At 35.7% G+C, this 22309-nt stretch overlaps 1 protein-coding gene across 2 annotated transcripts in view; it reads right to left on the bottom strand.

Moving 5' to 3' along the window:
* Positions 1-22309, bottom strand: part of LOC306882768 (signal-induced proliferation-associated 1-like protein 2) — a 156953-nt gene that overhangs the window by 90202 nt on the left and 44442 nt on the right. For both annotated transcript variants that reach the window (XM_079437641.1, XM_079437642.1), the window contains exons 2-3: positions 8729-10472; positions 1011-1144 (exon numbers count right to left, since the gene is read on the bottom strand). In XM_079437641.1, the coding sequence (XP_079293767.1) occupies positions 1011-1144; positions 8729-10106 (1512 nt within the window). In that variant the 5' untranslated portion in view covers positions 10107-10472. The remainder of the gene's footprint in view (positions 1-1010; positions 1145-8728; positions 10473-22309) is intronic.

Raw genomic sequence — 22309 nt, 5'->3', positions numbered from 1 at the left:
CTGTCAAACGATTAATCGCATCCAAAATAAAAAGTCTGTGTTTACATAATATGTGTGTCAGAGTCCTTGTTCCTGAGTTTCCTTATGTGGTTATTTTCCTGTTCTTGATAATTTGATTGATTATTCCATGCACCTGTTTTGTTAATCAGCCTGTGTTTATTAGCTCCTTTTGGTCCTTGGTACTCTGTCCTGTCTAAAGTCGTTTATAGTGGTTGTGTTCTCCTTGAGTGGAATTATTAAAAGACATTATTTGATTTATCGCTGCTTCCTTCCCTGCTCCAGCAACCCGTGACAGTGTGTGTACTGTGTATATTTATTATGTACATATAAATACAAACACATGCATGTATATATTTAAGAAAAATATGTTTATTTATATGTAATATACAATATAAGAATATAAATGTATATACATATAAATATTTTCAAAATATATACTGTATGTGTGTGTATTTATATATACAGTACATAATAAATATAGTACTTAAAAACTGTAATTTAGATGTGATTAATCACGATTAATCATTTGACTGCACTAATTAATTTTAATATTTAGAAAATGAAGGTTATTTTAGGACCATTACTATTTTTGCATTTTGACATTATTTTCATGACAATCAAACCATTTTTCCAAACAATAAACAAACAAATAAACATTTCACCTCATAAAGGTAACTATATTTTTCACATAATAAAGATTGTGTTCATAAATTAAATGCCATTGAAGAATGAATGAATGAATGAAGTTCTTAGGACCATTAAAATGTTTGCATTGTGACAGTTTTGCACTGTAATTTAATTACAGTTATTAGCCACTGATTTCTATTAGTCCTCCTAAGGACTAATCGATATATTTTAATATAAATAATATATTGCAATTTGGGATGTAAATCAATAAATTTTAAAATGAATGAATGACATGATAGGCTGATAAATTAATCAAATTCAGTCACAATTAATTCTCAATGTTTATTGATATATTATTATTTGTTGAGTAGTTCATCAAGTACCTGACTCGTCCTGAAGGTGACGCGGTAGTTATACTGTGCCGCCTCCTTGTCTTTCCCATCATCCAGCTTTTCTCTCCGTACGCTGATGGCCACCGGACCCAAGTTCTCATCCACGCCGAAGTAGTTCTGGTGCTCTGAGGGTTAACGACAGGACAGATGTGAGGTCAGGTTCTAGACAGATAACACTTTCCAAGAATACCCTACAGAGTGAGCGAGAGTGGGGCCTTTCACAGCCGCTCTAGTGCTGCTTATCTGAGAGCTCACGCTGAGGAGATACGCTCTATATCTATCTTAACCAACACCAGAGCTTTCTTTGACATGTAGACATGAGAACTGTGCCAACGTCTCCAAGATGCTTCCAGAAACCTACCTGCAAAGCTACAGTGCTGTTGAAAGTTTTAGGCACTTGTGTAAAAATGCCATAAAATGAGGATGCTGTCAAAAATAACGTCATAAACAGATATTCTTTATCAATTAACTTCTGTTAACTAAACTAAATCAACATTTGGTGTGAGCATCCTTTGCGTTTAAAGCAGCTTTTGCCCTCGGTGCATCTGCGCATAGTTTTTCAGGAGGCTTTGCAGGAAGGTTTCTTGAAGCGTCTTGGAGACGTTGCCAGTTCTTCTGGATTTAGTCTGTCTCAGTTTCTTCATGTCATTCCTGATGATGATCAGATCAGATCTCTGTGTGGAGCACTGGCTGCTGTCAGACAAAAATCTCACTGGATTATTACAATTAATATTTGGAAATGTAAACTGATATTTCCTACTGACACACTACAGCAAAAGATAGAAATAACTGACTTAAAACCATTTTTAGCTGAAAATACTAGTGTTCTAATCATTTTGGCCACCACTGTAATGCTTTACATTAAACAGCTATTCACCTTCATATTTTGATGATTAAATGTACAAAATGAATATAAATGATTCCTATTTATCAATTCCTGAAATCATTTTTCCACAAAACTACTGCAAAGCAAATTATATTTGTATGAATAAAAGGATGAATCTGGAAGAAATCAATCCAGGTCATATTTCACTCCACAAAAAGAATATTTTGCATAGAAAATTACATCTATTTTAGAACCATTTATTAGGATTATCCACAACAAACAAAAATCAATCAAACAAACACATAAATAAATAATATTCGATAGTAACTTGGCTTTAAATTGTTTAAAATAAAATTAATTAAAATAAAATGATCATCTTTTCTGAACAAATAAACGTAAAAAAAAATAAAAAAAGTAATTTGATAGTAACTTATAAATGATTTTCTCTTTAGATTTTGGAATAAAATATGACATTATTGAGATAGGCTTCATGATATTAATAAAATACATAAACCATTTATTTTAGAATTAATGAATAAATATAGTTGGTAGTAATTTAATTTTAAATACTTATAAAACTTATTTAAATATAAATTATTTTCTCTTGATTTTAGAATAAAATGTGATAGGCTTTATGATATTAAAATAAAACAAAACAAACTAAACTAAAATTTAATTAAAAGCTTATTTTTGGACCATTAAGATTTTTGCATTTGATTATTTTTATGACTACTGACGGTCAAATGATCATCTGTTCCAAACAAACAAACAAATAAACGTTTAAAATACATTATTGTCAGCAGACAGACACGGGACACAGAGGTAAGTGCAATACAATCAACAGGTTTATTGAGTAGCAGCAGAGGGGAATGAGATGAGCAGAATGTCCAGGTAAGCAGGCGGGAATGGGAATGTCTCTAGGGGCTTATCTGAGCGTGAACGTCCTTTTTCCTTTTCCAGGGGATCCAGAGGTAACAGTGGAGCGTGGAGACGGTGGAGAACAGGGATAGGAACACTGGAGCAACCGGTAAGTAGACAAAGGGTAAGTGGGTCAGGTTAGTCAACATGGAAAGTTTGAGACCAGACAGTGAGTGAATGGGAGGAGTGCAGGGATATAGTGCTGCTGATTAGTGCTGATAGGTGGTGGTGATCTGGTGAATGTCGTTGGTGGAGACTGCAGTGACTCTCTGACAATTATTTAATTTGAAAGTAACTTAATTTTAAATACTTTATAAATTATTTTATCTTTTGATTTTGGAATAAAATATATGCTATGCTCGTGATAGGCTTCATTATGTAAAATAAAAAAAATTAAATTATTAAACTTAAAAATTAAACTGGTGTTATAATGAAGAAGAGTTTAGGTTAAAATATCCTTCTAGCCATCTGTCATGTCCACATGGCAATGATGCGGTCTGATCCATCTCCATGGATTGTCACACAGCCTCACAGACACAATAGTGTCATATATGATGCATAATCTCTGATTTCACTGCACCATAGGGGTCCGTCAGAGATTAACAACACAAATAAAACCTGCCATAGATGAAGCTTAACCTCTTTCTTCTTGATATCCTTTTCAGTAAGCCCCTTTAGAGAAAACATACATATGGACATCAAGTCGAAAACCTGAGGCCAAAATTATGCAACATGATGAACAAAGTGTACTAAAGCATGTCACGGAGAAGAGAAAAGCATTAAAATAAAAACACAAAAATATGGAACAACCAACAAAATTATCAACAGGGATTGAGCAGCTCAGTTAGTGTGAATGAAAAGCAAACACAACCTAATTTATAGTTACAGCAGCAGGCACGACCTGAACGATGGAGCAGATCTGAAACCGTTCTTCTCCTCAAAAAGCCCCTAATCCAACTCAAAGCCAGAAGAGAAGAACAACAAACACCCTCAACGGGACACTTCATCTCCTCCTCTCTAAACGACTCAAAGCTGCGATGAAGAGTAAAACAACACCTCTAAAATCTACTTTATCAGAACCCTGCTGGAAAATCCAGTTACAACCAGATTTTGTGAGGATACCATAGTACTTTCATATGTATTGTAGTACTGAATGATTTCCTTGTTTAGATAGAGTATATTGCGTTTACAGTTTGGGGTCAGTAAGAAATTAATATTTTTATCCATTCAAGGATGCATAAAAGATTTCTATTTCAATTAAATGCTGTTCTTTTGAACTTTCTTTTTATCAAAGAATCCTTAAAAACTGTTTTCAACACTGATAATAAGCAGAAAATGCTTCTTGAGCTGCAAATCAGCATAGTAGAATGATTTCTGAAGGAGTTATGATGCTGAAAATTCAACTTTACATCACAGGAATAAATTATATTTGACAAAATATTCAAATAGAAAACATTCATTTTAAATTACAATAATATATATTTTTAATTCTGTAATTTTGATCAAATAAATGCAGCCTTGGTGATCAGAAGAGACTACTTTCAAAAACATTACCAACCCCAAACTTCTGAACAGTAGTGCATGCATCGATTTAGCAGGTGTTTTTTTTATCTAAAAAGGCTTATAAATTAGTAAAAACACAAATACAAGATATATAAAATGTTCATAGATTGTTTCACCATGGTACATGACAAAACAGCTACAGGATTACCACAGTATAAAGTCCAACACAAACAAAAACAAAAAAACCTACGGCAAAACATAGTCTGATGATTTTTGTGATATTTACAACTTCTGTAACATGACATTTTGAAATGAAATAAGATAATCAACGAGATAAATCTTTCAGAAATAGTTTCAGTTTTAACAAAATAAAAAACCGTCATGACAACGTTAAACCGTCTGAAATGCAACTATGACACATCAGTTTCTGTCACCAACGGGAGGCATTGAGCTGAGCCATGATTCTTACCAAAAAGTATTAATAACATTCATGCATTAATGCATGTCACATCTTGCATCCCCAATCATGCAGCATCTTGGTCACGAATAGGGGAAAACGGGAGAGGAAGTTAATGGAATCAATGCTTCTCCCTAGGTGATAAAAGCATCATGGAAAGTAAGGTGTGAAAGAGGACAGTGGCTCTCTGGAGAGACATGTTGACAGCTCTGTCCTTTCCACATCCCTTTAGAGACGATGACGGGGTGATGATCAGCTATGAAAGGTTAAATGGACTCTGACTGTTAGTTTGAAGTCGAGAATGTCAGACTGTCAAAAAATCAGTTTCTGTATTAAATAATTTAAAACCAACATTTATCTTAAGAGTAAGTTATGCATTCCACTGAATTAAATGCAGTTATGCATTCAAGACAAGTTACTCATTGCATTTATTAAAAATAAAAGTTTTGCATTCAATTAAATTCAATTTGAAGCAATGCATTCAAGTTGTGTTGAAGTTATGCACTCAATTTAATTCAGTTTAAAGTTATGCATTCAGTTTAAAAGCTATGCATTCAATTACAAATGCTAAAGCTCCTATTTAAACCTGCCATTATTTCAGTTATTTGCCGCTGCATAACCAGCATTAAATTACTGTTAATTATAACATAGATATTAGCAAAGCTGCATTACCTACAACAGTAGCCAAAGAATAACTATATAAATTAAAATCTGGCTATTAGTTTTGAATTAACTAATAGTTTACGTGGCTAAATGGGTCAATTTTGATTTTCACATCAAAACTCGTTTCCTCTTTAAATGACACTTAAAATAAATAGTTAAATGCACAAGACTAATCGGTGTCAAATATATCCCTGCACAAATGAAGGAAATTGAGCTCTTCTGCTTGATAGGTCTTTGGTGACTCGGCACAGCGGATAATTATCTATTTCCCAATAGAACGAGCTGGCTAACATGATTTATTGTCATTTGATCTGAGCTGTAATTGGTTCATTCGCTATAGCTGGAAAGCCTGAGAACGTGCGGGACACAATCGCAGCTTTCACCCACAGGCTGCGGCTCATTATTCAGCGTAGTCAAAGGAAAGAAACAAATTTCTGCATGGCAAGAGTTGGAGCAGCTGCTTTCCAGAGTTTAGGAATGGGTAACACAATCCTGTCAGGACTATGCAGATGTGCAGACATGCAAAAAATAAAATAAAATAAAATAAATAAGCAGACAGACGCTGAAACCTTCTCAGTCAAACACGGATGACATTGTGCAATGTACAGTAAGTTGAGGTATCATCTGCATGTTCCATTCCCAGACACGCTGAGGTGTTTTAATGAAGAGCAGTGGGACAGCGGTGTAAGGAGAGGGTCCCATCTCGCCTCTCTCGGCATCACGGCTCCTCGGAGGGGAACAGCTGCACCTAACCCTGTCTATTCTCACATGACAAATCACAGGCCAAAGACAGGAGAACATTCTCACACCTCAACCCATGGCACAAGTGTTTCTCCTTTCAAAATGTGTAACATACACCATGCTTCTCATAACCTACGATCCCTAAATCATCAAACCGACATCCAAAGGAGAGAATACTTACAACGCACGATTTTTAATAATTCACAGAGCAAAATTACAGGTGTGTTTAATTAGGGTTGGAGCTATACTCTGCAAGACACCGACACTCCAGGACTGAGTTTGGACACCCCTGTCTTAATATATAGGCCGTCTGTTTTATGACCTTGAGATACTCGATGTCTCTGAATTGTTTTGGTATATATTTGATCTCTCTGCTCTGGGGCCCGTTCTTCATACGTCGCTAACTCAGTTAGCTGGATTTGATTGTTGACGATTTCGCTTGATCTTGGATCATTTGGTTCTTCGAAGCTCATCCTGGATTTGTTGTCATAGCAACAGGTCCGTAAGCTTGAACCTGCTCGGTAGCAGGTTTATTTCATGTAAACAGGATTAGATTACATCTTGATCCTTGAAAATATGTCCCAGCCACCGCTACTTTATTACAAGAGTACCCTACTGGTCCAGGGACAATTTAAAATAATAATTTAGAAAATAATATAACAATGTTGTGTAGTCTATAATACTATAGACACAGCAAGTTTTACTTACTGAAAGAATTATTAGTGATGAAATAATTACTTTATAAATGTATTGGAGTCTTACACACATGCTATACAGTTAATCGGAGCTGTGCATTAATTTGAGTGGAGACAGATATTATGGGAGTGGCTTGATGGAGCGCAGGATGCGCAGATAACATGATCTCTAAGAAACTTTAATTAATGCTGTCACTTAAGAAATCTGCTTCAAAGGTGCAAATTACAACATTGAAATAAAAATGTAAAGCCTGTACAAATACTAGAAATCATGAATATAAATAGGCCTAATTGGGAATCATGTAAAAAAACACAAATAAATTAAAAACATGCACATTTCATTTATCTATTATAACATTTATGTAGTTTTGTTCTCTTGGCTGTTTCCTTATAAAGGTCCAGAAAGTCGTCAAGTTTTTCGTCAGATGTCTTTTTTAATGATATGATGTCATTACGTTGCTGTTTTGCCGCCAGCCAATCGCTGCATTGCTGATCGTGGTTTCGAGTATCGATACATCTGCCCTTTCCGGGGAACACGAGAACGCACAGTAATCTTAGACAACTTAATCCAGATATTTTAATCTAATACGCAAATACGTTTGAGGAACCAAATTAGCCAGAGATCAGTTTTCAGGATTAGAAGATCTGGAATCTTTAAAATCATCTCAGATGTAATAAGCGACATACGAAGAACGGGCACCTGGTGTGTAGACATGTTTGTGTTCCAGATGGGTGTGGCCTCTGTTAACCAGCTGGAGGTGGTGATTGGTCCCACTATGCACCTTACCCAGATATAAGGACCGCTCCAAACACTCGTCTTCTGCCTTTGAACCTCGCTGACTTCGTGCTGTCGTGTTTTGCTAGAATTCTGATTGACTGTTGTCCTGTGGATTGTCGTGCCAGAGAGAGATATTCTGAGTGTAGTAAATCTGTTGAGTGTTTGTTGTTCTGAGATCAAATTCTATATCTCCTGTTTATCTGAACATGGCCTGTTTTGACTATGACTTGGATTCTGATTCTGCATTAAAAGAAAAGAGGGAATCACTCGCTGCTCTTGATTGAACTGCTTTTGTAGTTTTCATTTGTAATGAATACACTAAAGTGATTTTTAATTTTGATAAGCCTATTTGTTTTTCTTAAATGCTTCTGTTTAGATGTAAGAAGAATGCACCATTTAATTAGCTTTTTTCTTATATTATATTTATTCAACTGTTTATTTGCCTCTTTGTTCTAATTTTTAATATTGTGATTATTAATATAGTAATATTATTAAGAAAAGAAGTGGAGGAAAAGATGCAACATTGCTATGTGGTTTTGCTTTGAAACCTTCAGAAGACTAGCCCAGTAATTTTTTGGTCAATTCCAACAAATCATACATCATTTTGAAGGGTTTTTATATGGATATTGTGAAAATATATATATATATATTTAAAATGTGCTCATTGTGACTCATTTTGCCAGCACAGGTCACATATCTTCTTTTGTGCTCAACAGAAGAAAGAAACTCAGACAGGTTTGGAGCATTGGTACATTGAAGATGCAAACCTATGAAAACACAGATTTGCTAAACAAGGCAAATTAGTGCGAGATCACAATCCCATAAAAGCACCGATGGGAGAGGAAAGTTCTTCGGTTGATCTGAAAGGGAAACTCCTACAAATGCATATAAGCCGCAAAATATCTGTCCATGACAGAGTTACAAAAGCACAAACAATCTTTGTGACATCTGCTAAAGAGAAATTATATTTTAGAGGCATAGCAAGATTACAAACATTAACCATTTAGAATAGCATACACTGATGAATCATTCTGAATAGAACCAGGAATGAAAGGTCAATTTAGTTTTCATGTTGAGTTAAACAAACAAGAATCCGCTTTGTTTTTCACACAAAATGACAAGGCTTACCTCTCCCATAGAAGTATTTGTGGTAATAATACGCTCCGAGGTCGATGTGCTCGATGATGTACCGCTTGACCTTTTCGCGGTGGATTGGCTGGTTTTCTCGTGGCACCTCCAGTACAGACACTCCAGCATTAGTACAGTGGGAGCTCAAGGAGGACTCGAACGAGCAGTTTTCTCCTCCAGCGCTGTAGGTGGCATTGTTGGCCCTGGATAGAGATATCCTCCTCTCCCCTTCCCCACCAATCTCATTGCGAAAATGTGTGCAACTCAGCACTAATCCATTGCTCTTCCCATCCCCCTCATCCGCATCCAGGTTCTCCTTGGGATTGAGGTCTTCGCGACTTCCGAGTGGTGATTCGAACATGGATGCAGGTCCAGTTGTATTCCCAGCCACTTGTCCACCTCCTGGGACTTGGTATTGGGAGGCGGCAGAAGCTCCGGTGGTGGTGTTCTTCCTCTGGCTGAGGCTTACGCGATTGGCCACCGCTTCGCTGATGTTAAAGAGGACGCTCTGGACGTCATAGTGTGCGAAGCACTTCTGGAAGCTGAGTGGCCGGCGGTCGTCCTGCTCGGTGGAGAGCCGCAGACCGTCGTTCTCGCTCTTAATAGTCCTCAGTTTCCTGAACAGCGATGTCTCGGATGATTCCGACTTGAGACGATGCATGAAGGACTTCTCTCTTTCTCGGCTGTAGAGGAGGGAGCTGTCCACGTAGTCGTAGCCTGAGATGCGGACGATCTCGCCGCGGGCTATTTGTGTAGCGGTCTGCAAGCTTGGGGAGAGGATTGTGTCGTAGCAAAGGAGCTCTGGGAACCCGGCAGGCGGAGCGCTACGATGGTCCAAGTTGTCAATCCGATATCCTCGCAACATAGTAAAGAACCCATCGTTCCCAAGACCCTGGCGGTCAATCGAAGACGTGCTGCCGTACTCCCGATGCAACGAGGCGCCGGTGTTGGGGTTGACAGCTTTCTGGTCCATTATATCCTCTGCATCAATGTCGCTGATAGTCACATCACTGTTACTCCGTTGGCGAATGGGATGGAGTCCCTTCATAGGGGATCGACTCAAAAGGTCACTCAAGGAATATTTTGTATCCGAATAATCAGGCTCCAAAGGTGCTTCGCCCAAATCCGTGATCTCCACACTTTGGTCTGGCTGTCCGTTCTGGAAGGCTGTGATGACAGTCTCATAATTGGGTCCCCAACCCTCCTTTTTTGGGGGCCAGTCCGTCACCCTGGCCCGCACCCCCATTTTAGGCATAGCAGGCGTCCCGTTCGTCTTGCCACCCCCGTCCAGTTTGCCCTGCGTGTTGCCCGATGGTTGTCCCATACTCCCATTCAACGCTTTCAGCTTCCTGCTAAACAATTCCTCAGATGACTGCATGACGTTAGAGGAGGCCTCAAGCAATGGAAGGTTTGTTTTATCACCGATACCCACTGCTCAAGCTCATATCCTGCTTGCAGCTGCTTGGGAAAGCGAGAACTCAAGTCCCCTTATTGATTACATTGTCATATGTCACCCATTTGAGTCTCAACTAGTTTCAGAGTCGTCCTAGAGGGATTCAGCCCACATAAAGGGCCGCCCTTCACTCAAAGTCCATTTTTCTCCAGGAGTGACCAGTTTGATGAAAGACAGGCAGCATTTGGGTGTCACGGATGGCTGGAGCTTCAAGGAGCAGAAGGGTCAGTTGAAACGGCTCTCCTTTCACAGAGCTCAGCTAATTTAGGACGACAGCTGGAGGAGAGCGATCTGTTGGGAGCAAGGAGAAAAACAAAAGAGCATTAAGGCATCTCGCAGAGAACGGCAGAATATATTTATTCGGATACTCTTCCAGGATTTCAGAGAGAACAGTGGGATGACTTTCTCACAACCTCCTTATGACCACTGAACAATGTAAGACTGTTAGATAAGTGGCAGGGTGTGTACCGCAAAACATGCCTGATGACTCGTTCAAGAAAGTCTGCTCACAAAGAGATCTTTCAGAAATATAAATGCTTATTTCGGTTGCTTACTTTTATTGGCCAAGTAGGGGTACTGAGCCCCCAATTGCAATGTATATATATATATATATATATATACAGTATAGCCAAGGTTCCCAGTGGGGATTCCAGCATTTGAACTTCACCTTCTGTTCAGCTGTGCAGCTCACCGCTTGTGGGTTGGGAAGATGCCATTGATGACCTAAATGGGTTTTTCTTGTTCATGTATATTGCACGGGTGCCAAATTCATGCATCCGTATGTGCTATTCAGAATTATGTAACATGACCTGACATTGCTATCAGCACACAAAAAAATCTGCTAAATCCATTATATAGCTTGGCCTACAATGTAAATGCTGTGACCCTTTTTCTGAACAGAACCACTTATCTTCATTCCATTTTCACTACTACTAAAAAAACAGGAACAAGCGACAAAACATCCCGTCTTCACTGCATTCACTATATGCCAATTTCTGATGTACTGTTTATATTTGCAGGACAAACAACATCTGGAGGGGGAATGTGGGCCACAACAAGATAAGATGTAATGTATATGCTGTTGTTTTAACACTAAATATACTGATTACAAATATACACTAAACATTGGATATATAGGCCAGTGCATACTGTAATTTCATTATAATGATATTAGCAATATTGCAAGAGTTTGGTTAAAGCATTTTGATTAGTAACAAGCAAATTTTGAGATAACCTGCAAGTATTGCATTTTTTTTATTTTTATTAACATTCTCTTTTATACAAACATTTTTATAAATTTTTCTGACTTCTGACTGAAGTACAGGTTTGGCCCAATTTAACAGCTGGCGTACATAAAACACAACCAAGACTGAGAAAAATTAATTAATAAGGGAGCCCTAGGCTGGCTGTAGTTTTTGGATAAAATAAAATAATATTTTTCAATATTTTGTATTATTATTAAAAATAATCATTTTATTATTAATGCAGATTAATCAAATAATTGCATAAATCCCTGTATTTTTGACCCTGCGGTGCTGAGCAATACATAAATAAATAAAAGAAACCCAACAACAACAGCTGAAACCAGCCTAAGCTGGTTGGCTGGTTTTAGCTGGTCTTCCAGGCTGGTTTTAGAGGGGTTTAGACCACTTCTGTAGCTGGTCAGACTGGTCTTCGCTGGCTTTAGCATTTTTTTCCACAGGGAAGAAAAAAATTAATTCAAAGAAATTCATATTATCATGGCAGAATAGACAAAAATGTCTTTAGAAATAAAAAAAATATATATATATTTTTCCCCATATAATTATTAAAAAAAAGCCTACAGAAAACCACTTTGCAAACCTTAATGGCATCCTTTGACTGGGTTCATCTTTAATAAAAATCATGGTATCACATGGTACTTTGAAGAATGACCAAGGTGCACGTTCAAAAACAGGTACTACAATACAGTTTTGTAAGCAAACTTACAATATAAAAACTACCATGTCATTTCTATGTAAACATCAGATCAGCTAATGTTACTTTCTGATTGCACTGGTTTATTTGCATTGACTTTTCCTAGACTGCTTCCCCTTGGACTGTCCTTCACAACGGAATGAGCGAATAGGATTGTGGATCCCAGTGCTGTGGCCTAACTAACTGTTTTCACATTGAAATGCAGCAGCAGCAAAAGTGCTTCCTGAAATAACTTCATTAAATGAGACAGGCTTTTCTGAAAGGATGAGCAAGGACAAAACAGAGGAGCTCCGATTACGTAATCCTCTTCACGTCGACACAATCATTAACACACACACACACACACACACAGCAGGGTCACTGAGAAAAACCCTGTCCTCAAAACACTCAAGGACTATTGAACTGTGACTTAAAGTGTTTCCTTCAGTGTAATGAGACTCAGAATAAACTTCTGAATTCCAACAGAAAGATTCTTCTCTAGAAGCTCTTTACAAATCTAAACGTCTAAATCTAAATGAAGTCTTAACAGAGCAGTTCATCCAAGCAAACCACATGCTAACTGGCAATGAGTTGCAAAGGCTTTTTGTAAAGGCCTTGATGTTAAAACACTTTCTCTTTGCAATTTCAGTCAGTTAGCAGATGTTTATATACATAAAGACCTAAAAATTAAAAACACTGCAAGCAATTCATCATACAAGAGATAATAATACACTACTGCAACAGCAATTTTCAAGATTAAGCTAGAATAGAATGAATGATGTTAATTATTCACAATAAGCTGTTAATTATCTTAATAACTGACACAAAAAATAATATTTTACTATTGTACTGAAATGAATTATTAGCATTGGTATGAATTAGGGATGCAGTGATATTAAAATGATCTACAATAACAAAAAGCTTTTAATTATTATATTTATAATATAAAATATAATAATTCTATTTTAATATTGTACAGAAATAATGAATGAATGAATGAAATGTTAATTATTAACAACAGCTGTTAATTATTTTAATGGCTGACAATAAACGTTATATTTTAATATTGTACAAAAATTAATGCAATAAGCCAACATAAAATATATATATTTTAATTCAGTAATAAAATGTATGAATCAATAAATAATTAAATATATTATTACATTGCTAAATACATTTTAAATAAAACATTAACAATTATTATTATTTATTCTTATATTTATTATATTTAGTCATTATAACACAAAATGTATAGTATGAAAAATGAATATTCATTTTGAGATTTGCTAATGATTACATTTAACGGTTTTAAATTATTAGTGTTTTTAAAGAAATAAATGTAAAGACAGGAGAAAAGAGCATGCACAATTAAATATTTAATATTGGCTGCTAAATACATTGCGTGCATAATTACTAGGCACGTTGATATTCTGATCATATCTTTTTTCCAAGCACATTTTTCCAATTCCAAACCACATCAATCGTAATAAATACTATTAATTTTGTATTTAATCATTTATGAGTGATATATAATTGTCCATGAAGGCTGGAAGTGAAAAACTCTTATATTCAGGTGTTCAGAATTAGGCAGGTTTTCTTTTACTGATAAAATGAGCCAAAAAAGAGGTTTAACTCAGACTGAAATGTCAAAAATTATTAAATCCCCACGAAAAATATTCAAAACTAATGCAATACAGAAATTGCAAAGTTAAGGCATGACCATTGGTCAGCGAAATGCTCACTGGGTCAGAGGGATCAGAATAAAAAAATAGGTTAACTGCAAAAGAATTAATGTGAAGAATTAGGAGAGAAACCATCAGGAAACATTTAGTCTCCAGCGCCATCATTTTCCAGAACTGCAGCCTTCCTGGAGTCTCCAGAAGTGCACGGTGTCAGGTTCTCAGAGACTTTGCTTGGGTAAAAAATCCCAAGCAAATACATACATGAAGACTGATTTTGGACAGATAAGTTGAGACTGAGAGTGACTTTTGAAGGACCAGCATCACATCTTCTTGTACCACTGGCAGTAGGTTTTAGGCGCTCATTTTTATTCTATCTCCTATCCTGAAAATCTGTCTTGCAGGATTGACTAAAAATGAGCTCCTAAAACTTACTGCCAGATTCTGGAAGACAAATTCTTCAAACAGTGGTACAAGAGGATGTGATGCTGGTCCTTCAAGAGTCACTCTCAACTTATCTGTCCAAAATTAGTCTGTCCAAGCAAAGTCTCTGAGAACCTGACACCTCGTAATTCTGGAGACTCCAGGAAGGCTGCAGTTCTGGAAAATGATGGCGCTGGAGACTAAATGTTTCCTGATGGTTTCACACCTAATTCTTCACATTAATTCTTAATTCTTTTGCAGTTAACGTGTCTTTTCTTCTCCACCTGTTTTTTTTTCTGATCCCGCTGACCCAGTGAGCATTTCGCTGACCATTGGTCATCATGCCTCAACTTTGCAATTTCTGTATTGCATTAGTTTTGAATATTTCTCATGGGAATTTAATCATTCTTGACATCCCAGTCTGAGTTAAACCTCTTTTTTGGCTCATTTTATCAGTAAAAGAAAACCTGCCTAATAATTCTGAACACCTGAATATAAAGAGTTGTTCACGTCCAGCCTTCATGGACAATTATATATCACTCATAAATTATTAAATACAAAATTAATAGTAATTATTAAGATTGGTGTGGTTTGGAATTGGTAAAATGTGCTTGGAAAAAATATAAGAAAATCAACGTGCCTAGTAATTACATATGCATGTGATGTATATATCAATCAATACTGACCAATATTGAGACATTTATGCCAAAAAAAAATTTTATATATAAAATATATACATATACACACAACTTATTTTACTAGTATTGCACAAAAATGTATATAATGTGTATTACTACTAAAATCCAAAAATGGTAAAAAAAAGCAGGTTTTTTTTTTTTTTTTTTTTTAAGCAAGACGTGTGTTCATCAGATCAGACGTTTAGAGGCTCATTCCAACACAGAGAAACAGAGAGAGTAAAAGCTCTGGAAAGTGTAAACTCAAGCGCAGAATAAACATCTGCCACACACACAAACTAGACATCATGGTGGTCTCTATCTAGAACACAGACAATGATAAATGCTCTCCATCGTGTCTTTCTCTACAGGGGCCCCTGATTGCAGCGCAACTTCGTGGTCAGCAAAAATACATCATCCCTATGACCTCTGACCTGTGCAGGGCTTGTTTTCTGAGTGGGCCTTCTGTGTGTGTGAAGGAAGCCAATGATGGGAGGTCTGACACACACACACACACACACACACACGCACGCACACACACAGAGGTCTTTAACGAGAAAAGCTCAGCAGTCATTATCTTTGGTCAACCTCCAAGGCCAAAGAAATGAAATTGGGGAGGTGGAGGGGGAGGCTTCTGCGAGACTAATTATGGCAATGAACTCATTTTCTGGGCCGGTTTCGTGTCTTTGGTGCCGTTTCGCCAGGTCTTAAAATAATCTTTTGACATGGTGGCCTGATTAGAGGCTGCGAGAGTATTAATGTGCCGTCACCAGGAGAACCCGCTGCTGTCAGCCATCTTTAAAATGATACGCCGCTGTCATCTGCTTCAGACGAGATCGCCGGACCCCGAGGAAAACATTAGCAGCACACCGTTTGATATGAGCATGTCTAGCCTTACTTTGCCTTCATATATTTCATATTTGCCATCATATTCTTCATTGTATATGCTTCCTTTGGGATCCATTCTTAGAAAACATGGTGTTTCTTTTCATTGTTACGCGGACGACACAGATTTATATGCCCTTTCATAAGAATGATAAGAATGCTCTGCTTTTGAACTGCTTAAGGGATGTAAAAAGCTGGATGGCTTTACATTGTCTGAAATGTAACGATAATAAAACAGATAATTTTATTTGGACAAACTGAAAATTTGACCTCTGTAAATGTACATTTGGGTCCCCTGCCTGTGTACAACAAATCGGTAGTGAGAAATGTGATAAGCAAATGAACAATGCTGTTAAATCATGCTGTTTTTAATCAGACTTCTAGCTGAAGTGAAGATTTTTCTTTCAGTTAATGACCTTGAGAAACGACTTTCACGACTCGATTATTGTAATACTATATATAGGAGTTAACCAGACAGCTTTGGCGTGTTTGCAGGCGGTTCAAAATGCGGCAGCATAGGTTCCTGTCAAATTCACGCAAACATGAGCATATTACAATGATTTTGTTTTCTCTAAAATGATTGCTGGTTCATTTCTGAATGGAGTACAGTCTTTTAGTGTTTGTTTTTAAATCCTTAAACAGTTTGACTCCAGCATATATTGGTGCCTCAAACTTCAGAAGACCTCAAGGATCTAGCAGATCAGCATCTTTTAACAAGATTAAAACTTGATGATCGAGCCTTTCTCAGATGCTGCCCTGAAACAGAGGAATTTGTTACCTGTGAATATTAGATCAGCTCCGACTATCTTAAGTTTTAAATCATTGTGAAAAACGTATCTATTAACTCAGGCTTTTAATCTCTCTGGTTGCTTAGTTTTATGTTCTTTGTGTCTTTTCTGTGTGATGGCATTGTCTTTGTATATTTATGAAAAAAATGATCTATTTTTGTACAGCTCATTGGGCAACAATGGTTGCATTAATTTGTGCTATAGAAATAAAATGAGAATATAATGTACATTTAAAGCTAAAGTAATTTTTTATTTAATTCCTGTTCACTTAACCTTATGTTCATCAGTTTAATCTGCTCACGTAAACTTATTTCCATAAAACTATTTAAAATAAATGGGCATCATTTTTATTTTTGGTTTTATTTCTAATTGTACTTTTTACTATTAACCTTATTTCCACACAATTGTTTATAATAAATCACATAATGGATATTGTGGAACCACAGCAGTGAGTTGTGAATGGGCATAACTTTTATTTTAAATAAAGAATAGTTTTGTTTTATCAACTTTAATTTTTAATATTTTTTTAAAATTTTAATATTTTCTTATTTGTACAATTATAATAAATCACACCATAGACATTATGGCACCATAGCAGCGAGTTGTGCATGGGCACAACATATTTTTCATTTTAATCTTATTATTTATAATGAATCATATATCATAGACATTGTAGTTTTGTTGTATTGTAGCAGTAAGTTGTGAATGGGCAAAAAAAAAAATTTTTAAATATAATTTTAATTTTCTATTTACTTTTTACTAATAATCTTTCACTTAACCATATTTCCACACAATTATTTATAATAAATGACATCACAGGCATCATAAAAACAAGTTGTAGTTGTGCATGGACACAACCTTGATTTTTCATTTTTGTGTTTTATTTTTAATTTTTACTATTAATCTTTTACTTTATCTTTTTCCACACAATCATTTATAAATCCCATCCACTGTAGACATTGTGCCGTCGTAGTGTCAAGTCGTGCATGTGCATAATAATAATAATAATAGTTTTTATTATTGCATTTTTGTTTTTAAGATTGCTGATTTTCTATGGTTTTGGATATGTTTGTTTGCTATTAGAAAGATTTGTGGGGGTTTGAGCTCAGAAATATTTAATTTGAGTTAAAAAAAAAAACAATTCCACAAAAATACCATAGTATTTTTTATGCATTGTACTTTTGAGTGCATTAAAGACGTGAGATATGCAGGGCAGGAAGCGCTGAATGCTGTGATTCTCTTGAGCACAGGGGTCACTGCAAACCTCCTCATCATCCAAACCGGCTCTGACAGGAGAGCTGTGCTGCAAAGTCAGGACACCGCAGAGAGTTTCATGCTGCTTCGCCGTTATACTGATAGCATGAGGGCAAACCTAACCTGAGATCATCTCCTGATTAAACCCTCACAACACAACAACTCTAATATTGTGAGAAATCAAATATTAGCACTCACATTTAATTTATTTCTGAGCTCAGACACCCACGAACCTTTCTAATAATACAAAAGAATAAGCAAAAAGCACATAAAATACAATATGTGAAAAGAAAACAATCATAATAAAACTAGATTTGACCATTTTCGGAAGAAAATGTGAGCATTTCTCCATTCACAGAAAGAAAAGGTACAAAAGCTGTCACTGGGAAGATACCCTTTCAAAAGGTACACATTTGTACCTTTTTTTACCACTAAAGGTTGCATTTTAGTACCTTAAAAGTATGCATTAGTACTTAGTGTACATATAAGTTTTTAATTTTAGTTTAAGTTTTAATCCTTCTATTATGTGCTTTTGACATTCTATTAATTTTTGGTTTTATATATATATATATATATATATTTGTGTGTGTGTGTGTGTGTGTGTGTGTATACATTTACTTTATTTAATTTTAATTTAGTAATTTTAGTATACTTCAACTTACTTTCAGTATTTCAACTTAAACTATATTTTATTTTAGCCAGTTGCCAAGGCAAAATTTTTAAGTGTTTTATCAAATATTTGTATCTTATTTCATATTAGCTTCATTTCAATTAACAAAAACTAATTTTCCCATCTCTCATTTATTGTAAGTCTGTCAGATTTAATCACAACTTCACAAAACCAACCAGAAAGAAGCAAAAACCGTAAAACCAACAACACTTGTGGAGTGGAAAAAATCAAGGAATAAAAGGTGCTGCTAAAGAAAATCTGTTTATTGTGCCAATGCATTTCAGCCTTCATCAAGACTAAGAGAGCCCTTTATTAAAAAACAATCAAGCAATAGCAAACTCTCTTCAATAAGCATTCATGTGAATTGCACAAACTACAAGTTATGTAGCAAAGTTTAAAGCTTAGCATTTGGACAATAATAGCAACTAATAGTAATGTCTGCAATAACAAGTGGCTGCAAGCAGCAGGCAGCGGAGTTAAAATAACAGTCCATAATCAGACACATTACGCACTAAACGGCTTTCATAAATAATGAATGGCTGAATGCCAAAATGAGGTAATGAACCTCTTCAGAGACTTTCCTTTTCAAACTCAGCTGGCATGTACAGCCTTTATCCAACAACGTTTATTTGTGCTCATTCAGGTTAAATAAAGAGCTGGCAGTCTATTATCTGAGAACACAAAACAACACACACACACACACACAAGCAATTCACACCTCGCTCAAGTTCACCGCTTCAGACTACTTCTCTGCTTTCAATCAAACTACAAGAGCCGTTGTTTTAACCTTGAGGTGATTCGGATGGCGATTATTAAATTCCTCACTTTGTGGTCCAAATGAGAAATGAGAGATGGTAAGCAGACCCTGGCATCTCCGGTTCCACAAACACTCGTATTTCTGCTTCAGTGGAGCAGGTCACAGCCTTGAAGGAGCAGAAAAGCCTGAAGGTGAGATGAGGAAACATTACTGCTTTGCTCTGCTTATTTGTAGAGTTGCACAGTTTTGCCAAAGTTTTGTGATTATATCTCAAAATATGGAAATAAATATGATTTTATTTAGAGATAGTATCTATTATTATTATTTTATATTTAGAAATATTTTAAAATATATTTAGTTCAAGTTCAATTTATTTATATAGCACATATAAACCATGAAATGTTTAAGTTAAAAGATTAAAGGCGAGATGAAAATGGGCCAAATCTTGTAAACAAAACTCAAGCAATTAAACAGGCCAGTTAGCGTGTGTCTTTTATCCTCAGAGGTTCATTATTAGGTCCTGGGAACAGATTCTCTCCTACTGATGGGGCTATTCTTAAGGGTGCGTGTTTGTTTGGGGCGAAGGCCAAGTCGGCCGATGCAGTCCTCCTCAACACAGATCCAGCGTCCCCCAAAACACACCCTTCCTTTTATCTGCAGCTCATAACTCAGGCCCTCGACGGGGAGGCCTCCACCACAAGCTGACATTCAAATTAGCACCAGCGTGCAGCTCGGGACGTTAGAAGTCTATAAGCTCCCCTGTAATAAGACGGGCCCCTCCGTCAGCCGGCCCTTTGAGGCCTGCGTCGAGCACCGCTGGGAATTTAATAGCCAGGTTTTGTAGGGAATCACACCCTTCGCTCATCAACAGTTGGCGGCTGAAAGAGTTGCAGAGAGAAATTTTCATTTTGAGCGACAAGACCGGCACGCTTCAGATGATCAAAGAGAATAAAGAATAAATAAGAGACTGGGCCCGGTTGCACCAGCTGTACGTACGTTACAACTTAGCCTAGTTTTGATGTAAATGGGCACTAAGTTACAACTTACACACTACTAAATATTTGTTTGTTGCACCATTACACTTAGTTGAAGTGTAACTCTACGTATAAACTAAATATTAATGGAAGGGTCTGGTCAGGAGTATACGGAAGCGTATTGCATTCACTTGAGGAAAAAAAATCTACTCTGTTTTTCTGAATTAATGACTTAATTATCTCAGAATTACGAGATAATTTTTAATGAAAAAAAGGTTTTTGCTCTGTTTTTCTGAATTAATGACTTAATTATCTCAGAATTACGAGATCATTTTTAATGAAAAAAGGTTTTTGCTCTGTTTTTCTGAATTAACGAGTTAATTATCTCAGAATTACGAGATAATTTTTAATGAAAAAAAGTTTTTGCTCTGTTTTTCTGAATTAACGAGTTAATTATCTCAGAATTACGAGATAATTAATGAAAAAAGTTTTTGCTCTGTTTTTCTGAATTAATGACTTAATTATCTCAGAATTACGAGATAATTTTTAATGAAAAAAAGTTTTTGCTCTGTTTTTCTGAATTAACGAGTTAATTATCTCAGAATTACGAGATCATTTTTAATGAAAAAAAGTTTTTGCTCTGTTTTTCTGAATTAACGAGTTAATTATCTCAGAATTACGAGATAATTTTTAATGAAAAAAAGTTTTTGCTCTGTTTTTCTGAATTAATGACTTAATTATCTCAGAATTACGAGATAATTTTTAATGAAAAAAAGTTTTTGCTCTGTTTTTCTGAATTAACGAGTTAATTATCTCAGAATTACGAGATAATTTTTAATGAAAAAAAGTTTTTGCTCTGTTTTTCTGAATTAATGACTTAATTATCTCAGAATTAGAGATAATTTTTAATGAAAAAAAGTTTTAGCTCTGTTTTTCTGAATTAATGACTTAATTATTTCAGAATTACGAGATAATTTTTCATGAAAAAAAGTTTTTGCTCTGTTTTTCTGAATTAACGAGTTAATTATCTCAGAATTACGAGATCATTTTTAATGAAAAAAAGTTTTTGCTCTGTTTTTCTGAATTAACGAGTTAATTATCTCAGAATTACGAGATCATTTTTAATGAAAAAAAGTTTTTGCTCTGTTTTTCTGAATTAATGACTTAATTATCTCAGAATTCTGAGATAATTAACTCGTTAATTCAGAAAAACAGAGTAGATTTTTTTTCCTCAAGTGAATGCAATACGCTTCCGTAGGAGTAACTGCATCAATATGCTCTTCTTTTACCCGACAACCTTCAATCCTTTAGGCATATATGATGCTGCTGGCATTTACACTCACATACATATTAATAGAGAGAACAATATGTGAATAAACCTACTTTGTTTTTATTAGTGCGTCTTCAACGCCCCATCTACAGCACACCTCTGTGCGCTTCGGTCCGTGTTGCGCATGTGAGATGAAATAATAAACAAATGTTTTTTTTCTTTCAGTATTTATTGATCCCTATTTATTTCAAATACAGTTTCTGAAATGTTATTTACATATAAAATAGCTTACATATAGACTAATGTTATTAATGTATCGTTTTTAATGGAAACTTGTTTTTACCGTTAGTATACGTGAGACAAAAGACGTTAGAATGAAGGATAAATAAAAATTCATAGCATTTAATCAAGTTCTGCTCGCGTATTTGAAGGTTTCTATTGGATGATTTAGGGTAAATGTCATATTATGCGATTACGCATTACTTTATGGAGAGCTTACGAACTACTAGCTACGTCCTGCCTTACGAACAACTGGTGCAACCAAATATTGTATAGATGTAGTTACAAACTAGCTAGTAGTTACTAAGCCTCTAGTGTGGACTTAACGTTCTAATTTAAGTAAGAACTTACGAATGACTGGTGCAACCCTACCCTGGAGAGCAGAGATGCACCAAATTCAGTCACCACAAAGAGAGAAAAGGAAAATGTGAATAGAAACTCTTACTTTAAAATAGAGCCACACAATTTGGGGAAAAACGTAATTGTGATTTTTCTGAAAAATTGTGATTATTTAAAATGTGATTTTTTTTTAAATTGTCA

The sequence above is a fragment of the Barbus barbus genome (genome assembly GCF_936440315.1).
Source record: "Barbus barbus genome assembly, chromosome: 16".
NCBI classification, from domain to species: Eukaryota; Metazoa; Chordata; class Actinopteri; order Cypriniformes; family Cyprinidae; genus Barbus; species Barbus barbus.
The sequence above is the reverse complement of the archived record's forward strand: the minus strand, read 5'-3'. Positions and strand labels throughout refer to the sequence as shown.